The sequence below is a fragment of the Typopeltis vanoorti genome, chromosome 2 (genome assembly GCF_054136105.1).
Source record: "Typopeltis vanoorti isolate ZY-2024b chromosome 2, IOZ_Tvanoo_1.0, whole genome shotgun sequence".
Lineage (NCBI taxonomy): Eukaryota > Metazoa > Arthropoda > Arachnida > Uropygi > Thelyphonidae > Typopeltis > Typopeltis vanoorti.
In genome coordinates this window covers 28,113,085-28,131,954 of record NC_143550.1, presented here as the reverse complement: position 1 = coordinate 28,131,954, position 18,870 = coordinate 28,113,085, and the positions used below count along the sequence as shown (strand labels likewise).

At 34.5% G+C, this 18,870-nt stretch overlaps 1 protein-coding gene across 4 annotated transcripts in view; it reads left to right on the top strand.

The window, feature by feature from the left end:
• Pfrx (6-phosphofructo-2-kinase/fructose-2,6-biphosphatase) overlaps positions 1–18,870 on the top strand; it is a 512,820-nt gene that overhangs the window by 193,678 nt on the left and 300,272 nt on the right. For all 4 annotated transcript variants that reach the window (XR_016549397.1, XR_016549395.1, XM_090404174.1 and 1 more), the window contains exon 7: positions 8,516–8,589. Coding sequence is in view for 2 of the 4 variants with exons in the window: in XM_090404174.1 (XP_090260300.1) it covers positions 8,516–8,589 (74 nt within the window). In the remaining 2 variants the exon portion in view is untranslated. The remainder of the gene's footprint in view (positions 1–8,515; positions 8,590–18,870) is intronic.

Genomic DNA, 18,870 nt, shown 5'->3' with positions numbered 1-18,870 from the left:
AGGCTGTTGACCTCACATCAGTTGTCTCTGTATCCCATAATGCAAAATGCACTTCCTTTTGAATGTTTATGTTGTTAAGCATTATGGGAAGGGTCACTTTCCAGACAATTTTGCAGTTTTATCAGTAGGAGCCAGATCCAGGAAGATACCAAAGTTGAATTAATGCAGAAGCTATATATTTTCTACATATAAGTAGAATTAAGGTGTATCACCTTATTAAAATACTATGAATTGGGCTTAGTTACAAAGTAAATTATAATACTTCACAAGAAACTATATCCCTGTTGAATCCTTTATCCAAGTGTAAGCAAACAGTTCATGCTTGAATCTTCACAACTAATCTGCTTGTACATAGAGGCTGTTGATCTCAATCAATTGTCTTAATGCAAAGCACATATAATAAATGCCCATATATGCAAAACTTAGCAATATGCACACCCAAAAAAAGTGTGTTTTGCATTACAGCAATCCCTCGATTAGTGTGCCTAATGTGTTCTTTAAAACAGGTGCATTAATCGAATATATTAACCTATGGGAAAATGTATAATTTGTTCCTCAGATTTCTTTTTTGACCATTAATTTTTTTTATAAAAGAATTAGTGTATGTCCAAGGGCCTAGTTAAAGGAAAACCATGAAGCTGAAAAACAAAACATATTCAGAATATAAATTTATTACTCACTCTGCTTCTTAACAAAGAATTTAGCTAACGTAGTTTGCCAGGCATTCTGTTTCTTTTTTTCATACAACTGACAGTATGGCCCTATTGCCTCTTCTGCAAATTTTACTGGTTCTCTCTTCACCAGGGTCAGTTTCTAAGCATTGCTGCTTAAAAACTTCGATTGTACAAAAACTATTTTCAAATTGTTTCTGTGAAACCTCTTTGGGCTTGTCAGTGATTAAATTTTCTTCATATTCTTCAGGATCTTCCTGCTGTGTATCTAAATTTAGCAGTTCGGAATCACTCAGCTTCTCAGAATGAGATTTAATTAACTTAGATTCATTTGAAAAGCCTCTAAAATCATTTGCACAATGTGGAAGAATGTGCTTCCAAACGGCTAGATATTGCTAGCAGTAATTTCATTCGACTTTGCGACTGAGATTTCTCTGATTTGGCTCTGATCGACATTAAATATTTGTTGATCACAACAGTTTCCTTCTTACACAATTTTCTTCAAAATCTCTGGATATCTCCTTATCTGCACTTGTAGCTTCTTCTTCTGTGATTAGAACATTATGTAGGCTATTTCTCTTTTTGAAACACTCAAATCACCCAGCACTAACGTGGAATTCTTGTTTTCCATCATTGATAGCCCTTTCTTTTCAGGTTACAAACAGACAATGCTTTTGATTTAATGAGACCAGTGTTTAGCGGGATCCATTTTTGGTTACAATCTTTGATCCATGTAAAAAGAAGTCTCTCTAATTTAATCATTATAATACTTTGGTTTCGAATGCATGCATGATGAACTTGAAGCAGCCTTACCTTTCTCTTTGTATTCAGCAGTTGATTCACCATTTTGTGTTCTTGTCCTATCTCTGCTCTGGACTTGCCTTGTTTGTTTTTCTTTATTTTTTCAAGTTTTTCTTCCAAAGAGATTACTTTTCGAATCATTTTCACACTTCTATTTTTTGCTCACCAATTCTTTTACTCATGATTAAAGGTTAGGAAAATAATTTAAAATAAAAAAGTATGGAAAGCAATTGCACGTGATATGATCAGCAAACTGCTATGTAAAACAGATGACGTAAATTTTGGCAGTAAATTTGGAACATAGTGTACAAGGAAATGGTGTACTATGCCCTTAGAAAATAACCTTGTAAAATGTTTCAAATTGGTAACTAAATTATTTCATCCTGGTGAGCGATTTTTTAAATAGTTAGTCATAAAAAATGTATAGATCAAAAATTTTTAAAATCTGTAACATTTATTTTTAAGATGTATATAGGTGCATTAATCAAATTTGAGTATCGAAAAAAAATGACACACTAATCGGGGGTGCATTAATTGAGGGATTGCTGTATTATTATTGGTGTTATTATTATACAGGTATCTCTATAGAGTCAGAAGACTCATTGTGGGAGATCCATTTATTTACACACTAGCCATCATTCTCACAATACATATCATACTTCTCCTTATACTCATTCACAGCCCTCAAAGCAAAAAAACCTAGTCCTAACACCCTTGCCAACCACTCTTACACAACCTTCACTGGTGACTCCTTATTCTCTTCCTTATTCTCATGTACTGAAAATTGTCTTTAGTATCAGTCATATAAAACTCCTTTAATAACTTAAATGCTTCTATTATGTCTCCTCTTTTTTTATCTGTGAGCTAATTTTTGAAGCCTACAGACAGTCTGTCTGTTCTCATAGGGACATTCCACAGGCCTGCCACAATCTTTGCTACTTGCCCATGGATCCTCTCCACAATTGCTTCACCATTGAATATGGGATTCTAGATCTGTTTACAATAGTCCAGATGTGGTCTTATTAAAGCTTTATAGCCTTATATAGGGGTACAATACCCTCTCTGTTCCTGCTTGTTAGATACTTCTTCAATAACCACTTTATACACAATAACCAAATCCCTAGCCTCATCAATTTCCTGCAATTAGTTCAGTTCCATATAGAACATAGTAGCTTTTGATCTCTTTCTAACCTTACACTTGGCCACAGTAAACTGGAAGCCATTTGCCTTTGTCCATACTACTAGTCTATTTGTCTTCCTGCAGAATCTTTGCATCACCTTCATTTATCATTGCTCTTCCCAGTTTAGTATCATCAGCAAACAGCCGAATATTTCTTGTCAAATCATTTCTTATATCATTGATATACAAATATGCAACAGAGGACCAAGTACTGAGCCATGTGGTACACCACTGGTCACTTGTCTTCTTTTGGACTCAACTCCTCCATAAATCACTCTTTGATATCTGTCTATCAGCTACCCTCTAATCCAAATCACTAGATTTATATCCATCCCTATTTGTTCCAATTTATGCAGTAGAGTTTTATGTGAAATCTTGTCAAATCTAGCACTATCACTGAGTACCCATTTCCCTTATCCAACTCCACTGTCACTTGATTATAAAAAAGTAAGCAAATTTTAAACGAGACTATGTTGTCCCTTATAGAATATTATATTCCTCTCCACCCTGTCCTGAATTCTGTCTTTCACCAATTTCTCCAATACCTTAACCACTTTTCCTGAGATGCTGTGATTGGCCTATAATTTGTTACTTCTGTCTTAGAGCCTCTCCTTCTTTCCATTCCATTGGTATCCTTCCAATAGTGAGGCTTAAATTAAACAGCTTGATCAGAGGAGATGATAATTCCCTTGCACATTCCTGTGGTACATGAACCAACATGCCATCTCATCCCATGGCTGTGTTTGTATTGAGATTCTGCAATATTTTAAGCACCTCCATTTCTTCAGTTTCTGTTCTCCTATCAGTTAATGTCACATCTGACAATGCAATATTACCACCTAGATGGTACATTCAAGCAAAATACTTAATCAGTAATTCAACTATTTGGTTTGGTTCTGTTACCTTCCCACCATCAGCACTTAAAGTCATCCTTCTATAGTCATTCTTCCTTTTACTTGCCACATAGTGAAAGAACTCCTCAGGATTTCTTTTGGCTTCATTAGCTAACTTTCTCTCATAATTAGCTTTGGCCTTCCTTACCATGGCCTATTGTCATCCTTCTTGCCTGTGCCTTATACTGCTCATGAACATGCTGATCACCTTTTTCTTTATACCTAGTCTAGCCAGAAATACTGTTACAACTTGAATAGGGCACGAATATTTAATCTATCAGTAAATCATTTACAGCTTTCAGCACATGCAAACCACAGTATAATGTGCATATAGCAGCCTTGAAATGTCTCCCTTTTTCCTTCACACATGCCTGAAATCTGCGATTCTACATATCGCTGGCTGCACGCACAATGTCTGATGGAAATGCTGCTACTGCTTGCTCCAAATCCACCTTCAGGCTGGCTATGCTGGGGGTATCATTTCTTGCAAACTACTATCTCAGGCTCCGACCACAATTAGAAGTCAAATGGATTCATTCGGGACTCCCAGATGGCCAATCAGATGGTAATATGTGGTCGGGCAAATTTGCCTCCAGCCAGTGTTGTGTGGTCTTCGCCTTGTGTAGAGGGTCTGAGTTGTGTTGGAAGGTCCACTGCCTACTGAGAAACAATATGTTGTTCAGGGGTCATAGCACAGGTTCCAGCGCTGTATCTTGATACACTTTGGTGGAGGTTTTGACCCGTTCTCACAGAAATACAACCTGGATTCCCCGATACATCACCCACCACCAAACTATCACTGATGCAGGATGATGATCTCTCTGAATCCTGGGTGCTATGGCATGTGCTGTGTGACCATCCGAGGCATATACCCAATCGTTTTGGCAGTTAAACAACTCTTTAATGGTGAAAATCTTCTCATCTGTGAAGAGGATATCTCTGTCTGTTGTTTGCATACTGCCAGAGAAGTGCATTTGATTTTATTTCCTTTTGCTTCACAAGTTATTGTTCAGGAAGTGTCCAGCAGAACAATGATAGGCTCTCACCCAGGTCATCAGTTAGTGCATGTGATGTCATTCTCTGTGAAGCGTTCATCTCTTGTAACATCACTTTCTACATTCTCACAGGATTATAGCAGAGGCATGCCTTTCCAAACTGTTGTGTCCTAATGCAACGTGGTCATCCAGTTATTTGGCAGTCGGATATGTCTTCTGTATTGTTATAACAGTTAATAGTCTTATACATAAACATCCTACTGATCCTGAATATTCTTTGTATGTTTAAAACAACAGGTGGCTGCATTCCAACCTTGTGAAGTGTTATTTCAGATACAGTTCTCATAATTTCCCCATTGCATGTTAATCCGTACAGATAGATCTCTCTCTCTACTGATCAACATGTGAATGTTGATCAGTAGAGAGAGATCATTAGTGGCACTGTGCACAGTGCCACTAATGGAACCTGGCTCATGCAATTTTGTTGGCAGCACAGTACTGTGCAGAAGTTGTAACAGTATTTATGGCAAGACTGTGTAATCCCTCCACACCCTTTTCTTTGTGTGCAACTCCTGCTTAATGCCTATTCATTCCTCTAACTATACTTCTGAGTCTAGGTATACATTCAGATTCTGCTTTGACTACATCCCATGCACCAACAACATCTCTCTCCTCCAAATTCTTATGCTATTGTTCTGCTGAAAGTTGTCTTCTCAGCTTGTTATGATCATCTATCATATATATGAGTTGCACATATATCCCTTTTTAATAGAAAATTTTGTATGTTCAGCAATCTCCAGGTCAAGATCACATGATCACTTTCTCCAAGCACAGGCAACATAGCTAGATGGGTTAATGTTAAGTTCTCTGATGTAATGATCAGATTCAGCACTCTTGAACCTTGTGTCCCCTCCATTACATGTTGCCTAAGGTAATTATCTCCCAGCAACTGTATAAATTCCATTTCCTTCTATGCCTGTGACCATTCCTCATCTCAACCTATATGCCCATAGTTGAAATCACTCATAATTATTACTCAACCTGTACTCATAATGCCAATTTGTGAGTGCATGTCATATACATTTTCCTATATACCCCCTGGATTATAGTAGCAGCCAGTTACATATTTAGTCCTGTTGGCCTCATAGTCCAGATAGACTCAAATGAACTGCCCTCTGAATCCCTGTTCCCCTGATGTACTTCTAACTTCTACTGTTCTTTTTTTGAATTCCTCTGCTGTCTTCAGCAAAACCCCTCTCCTGTCCTGTTCCTTCTCTCCGCTCTGAAGACATTATATCCCTTACATTCTGTACTTATGACCATATCATCCTCTGTCAATCATGTCTTTTAATGCTTATAACTTTTGGCCAAATTATGTTAACAAATGTCAAAATCTCCTCAACCTAATTACCAATGCCAGAAGTATTTAAACTACAATATTCCGTTCATTCCATAACCTCCCTTACACCTTGTGTTAGGGACTTAGCCGACTAAAGTTAACCTGGAGTGCTACATTTCACATCATGTGATCATTCTCCCACTTATTAACTTATAGGTTTGCCTGGACCCATGTTCACCTGCATATCTAGTTTCCTTGATTCTGTACTTCAGAACTCTTACTTTCTCATGACTCCTGACACCAAATCTATTTAGATGCAAGCCATCCACCTTATATAAATCCTTCCATCCATCAAACTCATTCCACATACTCCACACCATTCTTCCTATACAATCTGTGTCCTAACTCATTCACAATATATCTCTCTGTTTCAGCTCACTTTTATATCTATTTACCTAACTAGGTGACAAAATAAACATATTTCACTTTAACTCTGCAACCTAACAGCATCCTTAACATCCTTTATCATAGCATCAGGAAAACACGATTTTTGTTACACTCTCCTCAAGGAATCATCATATCAGCAAATCATCATACAAAATCTGATCTTTATTTTCATGTTTTTGTTAACCTCACATCAACTGCCTTAGTATATATCATAAGTGAAAGAAAGGGAAGAGATATACTAAGGCAGTTGATGTGAGGTCAACAGTTTCTATATGCAAGTAGCCCAGTTGTGAAGATACTTTACATCAAAGTTTGTTTGCTCACACTTGGATACAGGATTAAACAAGAATATAATTTCTTAAGTATGATTTACTTTAGAAATCCCTGAACTCATCCAAGTTTGTATCTAAATGACATGAGGCTTAAATTATCTGGGCAATGGTTGATCTGTAGAAAAACAAACTTGGAAAAAGTTTTTGTTCTGAGTTATGAACAGGAGAGTTATTCAATAAAAGTCTCATGGTGTTGGGAGAATTAAGAGGATTATCTGGTATTCTCATGATAGATCATTACTGAAAGCAAATTATCTAGCTTCCATTCCAGCTTAATCTGTGAAGATAGAGAAGAGAAGCCAGTTTGAGTTATGAATTAAACTCGCCAAGGAAGATGATTCACCATTTGGATAACTTGATGCTGAATATTAATTTCATAGATAAATAAAGATATGATTGGTGATTGAAATTAAAAGAGCAGCAAAGTGAGCTAAGGAAATTTTTAGCTAGAGGAGATCATACAGCGAGGATCCAAAGTTTGGTAATCTCTGCATAGAATATCAGATCTGACAACATTTGTGTTCCCCCCCCCCACCTTCTCATGCACACCCTTTCTTACTGAAGTAGTCATTCTGAATATATCTCATGTAGTTTGAGGTGAAATACTTAGAGATTGCAATTTGAGGTTAAGTAAAGAATAGATCAAGTTTTGATGCATTCAGGTAGTGGTGCATATACTTGGTGTTTATGCTGATGAATTGATTGTAGAAGTTTTTTTTGTTGTTGTTTTGGAGCGGGTTATTGTTGTTTTTGAATTTTTTTGTTGTATTTTTCTATTTTCTTATTCATTTTTGTCAATGTTTTTGTTTGAGGTTTTTTAACTATATTGTCTTATTTAGGTATATTTTGCAGTTGGTGGTATTATAAACTTAAAGATCAGGGCATGCTATCAGGAGATGGCTTGTTGTGGACTTGAAACCTACACATATAATTGAATTCTCTTCTCTCTCTCCAAGCAAAATATAGCAAAGTGACAGCAGAATCATTCACTGGCTGATTTTGCGGGCCTTCTGTCATATTCCTATCAGCCCTGTTTCTAGTAGTCTTCTTGTGGAAGTACTGTCATCCTTGGTGTGTTGAGCTTGTCCACAAGGGATGTCACCCAGCCTACATGTGTGACGATGGGAGGAGAGGGACAACATACTATACAGACCCAACTCTGGATAGGTAATTGCAGTAACCACTTCGGACTGCTAAATAAGCTGAGCATCATGTTTCACCTGGCACAAAGCAGCTACTGCTTGTTGGTATTTCCTCCAGCTAGGAAAGCTGTTTTCTTCATGTTGCCTCATCATGAGTCCTGTTTGTGTAAATATACCATATCATGGAAAAGTAAAGTTGAATTGGATGGGATATGCTGTATATTGCATGTCATAAGCTCATTAGTGTCCCAGAATTTACACATTATCTTGGTATTCTAGCTGGACATATTGTGTTTGCTGCTATTCTACAAGCACCTCTAAAGTTTTAAGAGGTGCTTGTAGAATTACAAGCACCTCTGTATCATACTGTACTCTGTAACCATACTGTACATTGTTGAATGATTAAATTTGACTGCCTTCATTTTAGAAGAAAATTGTTGACAGGAAGCTATTAATAATGCAAACTTAATTGTACCATAGTATTCTGCACATCTCTGAGAATGCATATCAGATGATCATTTTCATACTTTAAAAGCTGTTATAAGAAGTTGTTATATATATTAAACATTGTTTCAAACTTTGCTATACATCTTGACTTGTATAGCAAATTCAAGGATGTTTTTCCTTGAAATGTTTATTCAAGGAAAAAAAATCCTTAATCTGTATTTTTAAAGTGTTGCTTAAAAGAGTTTATAATTTTGGTTTATTTTCACAGGTCACATCCAGAGTCGTGTTGTATATTACTTAATGAATATTCACATAATTCCCAGATCAATATATTTGACAAGGGTAAGTGTTTCTCTTATGAATTTCAGAGTTTTTCTTAGCCTGCATTCGTAATTTGAAAAATACTGGTCTCCCCTACTTATGTACATTCCATGCTGTATTTTGTTATTATTAATATTAGGACTCCATTGAATCGGGTCCCCACCATCACACAAAAGCTCATCAGACTTGCCTTTAACCTCCCAACCGGCTGGTGTGGATGAAATATTCAACACTCACTAGCTTTTTTCATGGATCAAAACTTCGTCGGCATTCTACCTTTTATCATGCCATTACCTTCCTCCGCCGTTAATCTCGTTACGGCTATTCCATAGCCATTAGTGGATTAACTGTTGCTGAGGTGACCTTTGTGTCCCCCCCCCCCCCCCCTGTCTTTACGTCTATTGTGTTGCTTAGAATTTCATTTACTGTGCTAAGTTATTTGACTTTTCTTGCCTCTAAAATGATTTATTGTATCTCTTCCCAAAAATTGAAACGAATCTCACATATGCGAAAAAAAATCAATCCTGAAATGACCACTGATCAGCTTTTGCAATGAATCTGTTTAGTGATAGTAGATTTGGTGTATTTTATTCTACAAATTGCATTACTCGGAAGAGTTGCACTGATTTATTCTTTCACTTTACATATAATAATTGAATAATTTTTTTTTTCGAATTTTCAAATGTTTGCTTTGAAAAATATTATGTCAAATATTTATATTTTTAAATAATATTTATTGAAATAAATATATCCTTTTTCTTTCATTTCTAGCCAAATAGCATTATATGGATCATCACATTTCAGATTTAGATACGATTTTTTGTTATTCATAAAGACAAAATAAAAAAAAAATGTTAAAATGCTAAATTGCATTACTCGGTTTCTGATCGTGTCAAAACGATCGGAAACCGAGTTTGGTATCAAAAATTTATATCCAATGATATTTTAGCAGTGATTCTTCGCCTTCGTCATTTATTTATTTATTTGTATTATGTATATTACAATAATATATAGTGCATAACCTCATAGATATGTTGAAAATATAATGTGAAAAATATCATATACAGAATGATTCAACATTTTTGCTCATTTTGAAGATTTTCTAATGCTTCCCCCCCTCGTTATTCTCTCCTGGAACTCAGTTGCATAACTACTCTAAATTTCTATACAGGTTTGAAAGCTTTTCTAGACAGCATTCAAAATCATTTACTTCATTTTACCATTTTGACAAAAGATATACGGCAATCAGTTTGTATCGTGAAGCTTCTAAATCTGTTCTATTTATTTGCAATCTAAAACCAGCTGTTCTACTGTCTGCTGAAATTATGTGAAATTTTAGAAATAATATGCTATATTTTCACCATGCAAAATTGTTTATATGCATACCACACAAAAGAAAGTTCAGTAGTATTATTTGTGTTTGTTTTTCTTTAAAAAATCTAAATATTACTTCTTCTGCTGCTGGAAGCTATTTCTGAAATAATCTACATCTTCTAAATACTTGGTAAAATCCTCTTAGCTGGAGGAAAAGTTGAAGGCTTATTACTCTCAGTGCTATTGAGAAGAAAGGGGAGAACACTAAAGTGCCTCAGGCTGTAGTGCAGAATATGTCAAGAATGTCTTGTTTCCTTTTCGATTGCTGATTACCTATATCCTAACAGAAATACTGATATTTCGTTTACATGCTTATACATTATTTATGCCAAAATAATTGCTTAATTTATAATGATCAGTTTCACTTTTATTATCAAAAATTAGAAATTAAATCATACAATTATCTTGAAAAAGAGGATTTGAATTATTTTCAAAGAAAACGTGCATATGCGTTTCATAATCTTCTTTTTTTTGTGGGTGGGGGGTATAGACCTAATCAATCTGCGGATATTTCATATAATTTATTTCATAAATCATTCGCAAGACAGCTGTTACAAACGTAAATCACTTGGGGAACATACCCATTCATTTTAGTGTAAAATAGTAGCAAAGGCTCAGTTACTTTAGATATGTAATCTAGAAGAAAATGTTATGTCTGCTGAGATTAGAATCTTAAGTGAATAATTTTTCTGACATGATTTCTCTATTCGTTATAATGTAACCAATTTCCAGATTTTTTCCCTCCTGCAGACTTCATGTTATATGCAGTGATTTCTTCTTTGTACTACAAGGAAAAAAATCAGATAACAGGAGAAAAATATATAGTATTTTCTTTTCCACTGGCGGAATTTACAATGTTCTTTCTTTGTGTTTTGAAGAGAAAGTGCAAATGACTTTTTTCTTACTATTTTTGCCATTATAACATCTCATATAATTATAAGAGTGACATTTTACGTTTTTCTCCCACATGAGAAACAGAAATAAGGTAGTAATAATATTGTTGATTCTGCCAAACTTCATTGTAGCAGAAATTTTTATTACAAAACTTTGTAATATATATATATATATATAGATAGATATATATCTATCTCCAAAACAAGAAATTTGGAACCCATATCACATCAATGTTGAGTGTTGGCAAGGTGAAAATGTTCCCGTTATTATTTATATATTTCATTTATTAACTAGGGGGGCTATGCCCAACCCCCCATGTTCCGGTATGGTAGGCCAGTTCTCCTTCAATTGTGATAACTCGAAAGGGGGTTCTGCCCCTGAATTCTGATGACTCGAATTTTGAAGGCTCGACACTCAGGGTAGCCCCTGAGTTTCAAAACGTTTCGATAAACATGACATAAAAAGGCTTATCATTTTATATATATATAGGGTAGATTTTATTTCATTATTTTTTTATTGTTTTGATGAAATACTTTACCTGGAATACTCTTTCCAGTTTCTCTGTGTCATAAAAAGAACTTAAAAATTAGCCTTCAAGATGAAAAAGAAACAGTGCATTCGGGTATCCCTCTATCAATATTTGTAGTCCTGAAAAGGACTGTTTTGATGGTCTTGAAAACAAACATTTTTTATTTCATACTGTTCAGAATTTAAAATTCTTGAACAGTGTGGAACACCTTGAAGCAAGGGTAAACACACAAAGCAGTTTTACACTCTGGGCACCAGATTTTTGTTTCCTTTCTGATATTTTTTTATTACATACATAATATTTGCGTGCAGGTTTTTTTTTTTTATTAGCCGTTGGTGGTAGATTTTCGGGATAATGGTTGGAGTTAGCAGCGTTCAACCTCAGATGTCTGGCAGGATTTCCTGTTTTTCTGCTTGCTGAAGAAGGTGCATGTGCATGCAGCAATGCTTTCACAATTTCTATTCTGTATTCTAGATATGTTATGGTAGACAAACATTTCTTCTTGTACAGGAGGAAACTGTTCCAAATAACAAAATCCAATACATGTCCAAACACTTTTTTGTAATATTTTTATGCTGCTTCCTCATTACAGAGTAGAATGATAGCTGCTGATCGCACCTGTCGACCACACCCATAGTGTCATTGTATGCACACACAGCAATGGGTTTTTCTTTCTTCAAACCATGCTTCTCCACGGATTCCGTTGATGGATTGTGCAGGGAAGACAGCAGAAAAACATCTTTTTTGTCTTTCCAACGTAGTGCAAAGACTTTCCCTCACTGATAAGTTCGGATTTCCCCCTTCGATAGCTTTCCTGAAGCCAGATCTGGAGGCATATCTCACCTTTTTGCATTTACAGTACCATAACTATCTATACGATGCTGTAAAAGCAAATCAGCGAGTTCAGGACACATATATAGTAATTATCCATTATAATGCAGTAACCTTTCCCCAGTAAAGGGTCTAGTAACTGCATTATTGCACGCATCGACAAGATCCGAATATTTATCATGCTTGATTACAGTTTGCTTTCCCATATAAGGTTTGAAATCTCAAAGATATTCACTTTCTGATTCGCAAAGCATAAAAAATTTTACTCCATACTTCACTTTCTGTTTGGGAATATACTGCTTACATTTCAGTCTACCTTTGAATGGCATAAGGCTTTCATCGATACTCAAGTCTCTCTCTCTCAGGAATGTAGAGTGATCTACATTTATGATGGATTTTCATCAGAAAATAATAAATTTTGTTGAGGACTGGGCAAGGATGTGTTGCCTGATCGTATTCCTCATTATTCTGAAAATGCAAATACTTCATGATGAGACTGAATTGTTTTTCAGTCATAACATCACAAAACATTGGCGTGTTCAGAATCCAGTCTGTAGACCAATACATTTCGAGAGCGGGCTTTCGAAATGTATTTCGAAACTTCGGGTTTTCCACTTTCTTTATTCTGATATTGCATTTGAAGGATGACAGTGATTTTAAATATTAATTTCACCTATATCCGAATATCACATAATTTCCTGATTTATAATAATCAGGAAATATGTATATTGTCTGATTTATAATTTGCTAATTTATAATAATCACCACATAGTTTCAGTATCGAAAAATTAAAGTTATGTTGAACAATTACTAGAGAAAAATAACGAATTAAATAAAAACTGTACCTATGTTTCATAACAGTTTTCGGGTGTGTGATAGTAATGCAACGGGGGGGGGGGGGGAGTTAGACTATCAAAGGCGAAATAAAGTTCAATTCTATTGTAATAATATGGAAATGAAATTTCACATTTGATATACATATTTTGAATGATAAAAATAAGCAAATGTATCGCTTACTTTAAAAATTGGATAATAAAATATCTGAGTTATGCAGAAAATATAAATTAAAATCATAACTGTTAATTTCATTTTGTAATGACCAGTTATACAAGGAAACCAAGAAAGTGAAAGTACAGATTACTATACAACATGAAGAAAAAATGTAGTAATATGATTAAAGAATTTCATGTTATTCTCTATAAAGCAAAGTTCCTCAAGCGTGTCCTAAAGGAAATGTGTGAAGTATTATTCGATTTCGATAGTTTTGTACAAAAATAAAAATAATATAATCTGGAACGTTGGCAGCCGGTTTTCTTTTCTTTTTTTAAAAGAATATTTCAAATAATTATCGTGAATTAATTTCTTCGAGAAGAAATTAATTCACGATAATTATTTGAAATATTCCAAAGAAAAATCTTTTGTCTAGTAAGCAATTAGAAAAAAATTAGCGCAAAAAAATAAAAAATTATATTGGTTCTCCAAGGTAAGACAATATTTAAGTGAAGAAATTATGCAAGACCTTTATTTTGTCCAGAAATTAAAATTGTATTGTACAATAAAAAGAGAAAACAAAAATATAAATAAGTTCTCTATTTTTAGTCTATCATATATAACTAAAATCCAGTTAACCAGCATGGTACAAGAAAGTCCGTTTCTTGTTATAGGCAACTGAGACACAGCTACGAACGGGAGATAATCCGATTAACCGTTCTCTTCAGCGTGAGGGTTTATCACACCTTCTAATGGACATGGCAGTCAAATTGCACTTCTTATCCAGGTTCTTTAAACAGGTGGGCTGAAACATATCCAGATTTAGTTGGACGTCTATAGACGTCCTAGCCGGTAGGGAGGTTAACTCATTTTGCACTTTTCATTCTCAGGCAGTGCATTCCATTCTTTTCATTCTTTTTTTTTTGGTGGGGGGGGGGAAATACTGAGTTGAAAAGCTTCACTTCCCTACTCTCACTACCCTATACAACTTTCAAGTATGGTTTTTTGTTCTAATCTTTTTCTGTTCTATGAAAAATAATTTCCACATTGAATTAGTAACAACTCCCTTACCATCTTATATGTTTGAATAATATCACCCTTTCTCTCATTCACAAGGCTCTAAAAATTGCATTCGAGTAGAAAGGCTTATGTGCTGGCAGTTATTGTTGAATTTTTTTTTATAACAGTTTTAATTAACAACACAAAAGAGTAATAAGAAAATAAATAATATATTTATAAACTTAGTTGCTGATATTTTGCTGGTTTTATACCCAGCATCTTCAGAGCACAAACAGTTCCAAATTTATGCAGATACATAAATTTGGGAGACAGTTATTTTAAGATGGAATTAATGCTTATTAATCTCTCTCTTTATCCAACAATAGATGGCATCAATGAACAAAAGAAAGACGAGAAATAAAATAACTTACCAGTAACAGAACAAAGAAAATTGCAACAAATTAAATTTAAAAAAAAAATAATAATGATGCAAGAAATAGAAAAAAAAAAAAAAAGAAATCATAGGAACAAAGGGAATAGTTGGAAATCATATATTACAACAGAAAGCAAAGGACTGCCAGGAACCATACATAGAGTACACAAAATGACAACGTGAAAAAGTAAAAAATGCAAACCATTATGGAAGACACAGGAAAGAACTAGAAGAGTATGAAATTATTAAAGTGGAAATCCAGAATTTCTTTAAATTTCAAAATGTTACGTTAGCTTGAATTACAGTTGACCCTTGAACAACGCAGGGGGGGGGGGTGTCAGGGGCACCAATTCCTTGCATTGTCTGAAAATCCCCATATAACTTTTGACTCCCAAAAATACCCTACTGTTGACTTGGAAGCCTTGCTGATAACATAAACAGTTGATTAACATATGTTTTGTGTGGTATGTATGTATTATATACTATATTCTTACAATAAAGTATACTACAGAAAAGTAATGCTATTAAAGAAAATCATAAGGAAGTAAAAATAGATTTACAGTATTGTACTGTATTTATCGATACCATAAGTTTATGTTGTCATATAAGATGAGTCATATGTCTGTCAGTACCTACATCAATATTGTCTTATATGTTTCAAAACACTATAAATGTTATAAATATTATAACACTAGACATCAAAAATGAAATGATAATGTGAAAAAAAAAGTATTCATATTTATTTACAGGTTAACGATTCATGCATTGATAATGAAGAAGCAGCAATATGATTGCTTTATAGTAGCCTAGTGCAATCGATACAATTGCTTTGCAGTAGCCTAGCCTATACACTAATGACAATCATAAAATTTTTATTTTATGCTAATTAATTAATTTAACTAATTAATAACAGTTAAGTTTATGCAGTTATATTATATAACTGCAGTAGATATTATATTTTCTTTAGCAAATTTGTAGAAATCAAAGAAACTGTTTATTATAGCATTCATTCACAATAATGAATTTGGGAAGAAAAGTATTCCCTTTCCCATTAGTAGGCATCTTATAAACGTTGTTAAAAATTTAGTCCGAACCATATGGCTGAATTAGCACATGCAGATTTGGTCTCTTGGTTTTCAGAAAGATTCAGATCTGGAAAAGGTACAGAAAATAGTGACCAGGAGTGTCATGTCTCTGGAATTTTGGTTATGAGGACAGATTAAGAAAATGCTATTTGCAGAGCCTGGTGGTTAAGAGGAGAAGAAATGACATGATTCATAAATGTCAGTTGGTAAGAACAATTTTACCAAATGAGTATGGAAGAGATTTTTAGAGTAGAGGGGTATTACATTTATTTTCTATTCCTGTAAATTGTACAAAAAGACCATGAGGAGCAGTATTTTGAATAATGAAGGATTGCTGAATGGAATCCATTGCCTGAGTGCATGGCAAATGCCAAACACAGTCCATTGGTTGAAGATTTGATGAGCATTGTGTGTAATAATGAGTCTGGTGCTAATAATAATAATGATAACTTGATAACAGAAATTTGCATAACGTACACTTATTTGTTAGCTAATTAAAGGTTTTCTTAGCATAAAGCATAGTGCCGTGAATATAAATCTCTACAAAAATATTTATAACCTTTGAAATATATACCAGTTTTTGAATAGTGACATACATCTTTGAGAGAATACAAAACATTCACTCGTATTGTATTCCTGGGTTAATTGGTTTGTTTATGCAGAATTTCATTTAATGATGTGTTCAAAGCATATGCATTGTTGGTCAGTGCCCAATACACCAACACCACCTTGATTAGTAGAGATCATTTACCTTGAAATACTAATAATAAATTTAGTTTAATCCTTTATCCAAGTGTGAGCAAACAAAGTTTGCGCCTGAAAATATCTTCAGGACTGGGGTAAGGTAGTACACCACTGGGCAACTCGTAGCAAAAGTGGACCAAGCTAACATCATAATGCAAAACACATGTGTTTTGCATTATGGGAGATACTGAGCATAACATACTCTTATTTTTTAGCTAATTAAAGGTTTTTCTTAGCATAAAGCATAGTGCCATGAATATAAATCTCTACAAAGATTTAATCAATAAGATAGGAGTGATGTTAGCTTGGTCCACCTTTGCTACGAGTTGCCTGGTGGTGTTACTACCTTACCCTAGTCCTGAAGATATTTTCAGGCACAAACTTTGTTTGCTCACACTTGGATAAAGGATTAAACTAAATTTATTATAGTCTAACCAAGTGAAAAATAAACTTTCAACATCTTTCTTGAAATACTAATGTTTGATCTATAAACCAGAGTTACTATATTATCTAATTGGATAATCTAGGTAGACCCACAAGATTAATGTACAGTAGGGTTCAGATCATATAAGTCCTGTTTTCCAAGTGTTTTTGTGTACACATTCACTTTACTATTTCTCACATATTCTTTTAAATACAGGAATATTTTTGGTGCTAACATTTTGTTCACTTTTAGGTTTTTTCTGAAGTTTATATGTGTGAATCACGTCCAAGAAAAGTTGTAGACATATATAACTTGGTCTTAGCCCACTGGCTAAGGGTTAGATCATCCAGAAATTTTCTTTCAGAGACCATACATGGAACTTTTGAAATTCACTTCAGGCTACCAGTAAACCTGGTTTTCTTCCACCAAGCAATGAATTTCATCTACTACCTAAAGATATTGAATAATCAACCATGCTTTCATGGGATTCAAACCCATGGCGTGTTGTCTTGAGAGCCGAATCACTATCCATTCAGCTATTTGCATGCAAATATTACACCTGTCAGTGTGACAGTTATTTGTCATGAAATGCCATATGTATTGCTGATGAGAGAAAAAAAAGTCAGCATGAAATGGTGCACTATTAGTCATTTCTTGTTCACTTTTCTTTTGAGTAGTGAAAAATAAACACTGCAATTTAAATGTGATCATAAGCCTGTCAAGGATTTGCAGTGTTTATATTTTCAGAATTAATTATGAGTATATACTTTTAATTAATCCCAGGGGCTCACATTGGTGGTACAGGCATGGCAAACCCGAGATATCTGAGCTAGACCTGATCTTACTTCCTACAATATACACTTGGTATATTATATCTATAGACTGGTCTTCTGCTCTTCTTTTCTCCTTTCCCTTTACTTCTTACCCCCCCCCCCCAAGTGTTAGAACAATTCGAGGGTGGGGGGGGGTGACTCTTTCCTCTCAATCTGTAGTTTCCACTATCTACTAAAAAAAGGACGAACAACGAAAAGTCAGCTACTGGAACAAATCTAAAAACAAACCCCAACTCAACATCACCAGAGTTAAAGATCAGTACTATCAACGTAAGAAGCCTGAATGGCAAAGAAATGGAGCTAGCTGAGGAATTAGATAAGTACCAGATCGACATAATAGGGGTGACTGAAACAAAAAAGACCAAAACTGGTGAGATCTTTCTGAGCAATAAATACAAAATGTTATATTCAGGCAATGACAATCAAGGAAAAGAAGGAGTAGCCATAGTATTCAACACAAAATACGAGGCTAATCTTCTTGAATGGCAGTCAGTCTCAAGTAGAGTAATGTGGGCAAATATGAGAATGGGGAACTGGACAATGAGACTTATTTGTGCCTATGGTCCCACAGAAGGTTCTACTAAGGTAGAAATGGAGGAATTTTTTGACGCTTTAGAAAAAGCAACTGACACAATGAAAAAGGAAAATTTGGTCCTTGTTGGGGATCTAAATAGTAGAGTAGAAAATGATTGTGAGACATACAAAAATATTTTGGGAAAATTTGGAGAAAAGAGCAAAGCTAATAATAATGGCAAATATCTGTTGGATTTCTGCTCAGGACATCGACTGGTTATTACTAACACCATGTTCCAACATAAAAATGTGCACAAATTCACATGGAGAGAAGAGGCTAGGAATAAGAAAAGTCTCATTGACTATGTTATTGTTGATAGTGATGTTTTCTCCCTGGTGCAGGACACCAGAGTGTACAGAGGATTTGAAATTGGAAGTGATCACTATTTAGTCTTGAGCAGGATAAAATTGAATTTCATATTGAAAAGAATAATAACATGTAAGAAAGTTTTAAAGCGAATAAAAGTTGAGCAGCTCTCAGATGTGAACTGTAGACTAAAATACAGAAATATTATTGAAAAGAAAATGAAAGAGTTTGAGAACAGGAATCAAACCTTGGAGATTCAGTGGCAAACTCTGAAGGAAACATTGAT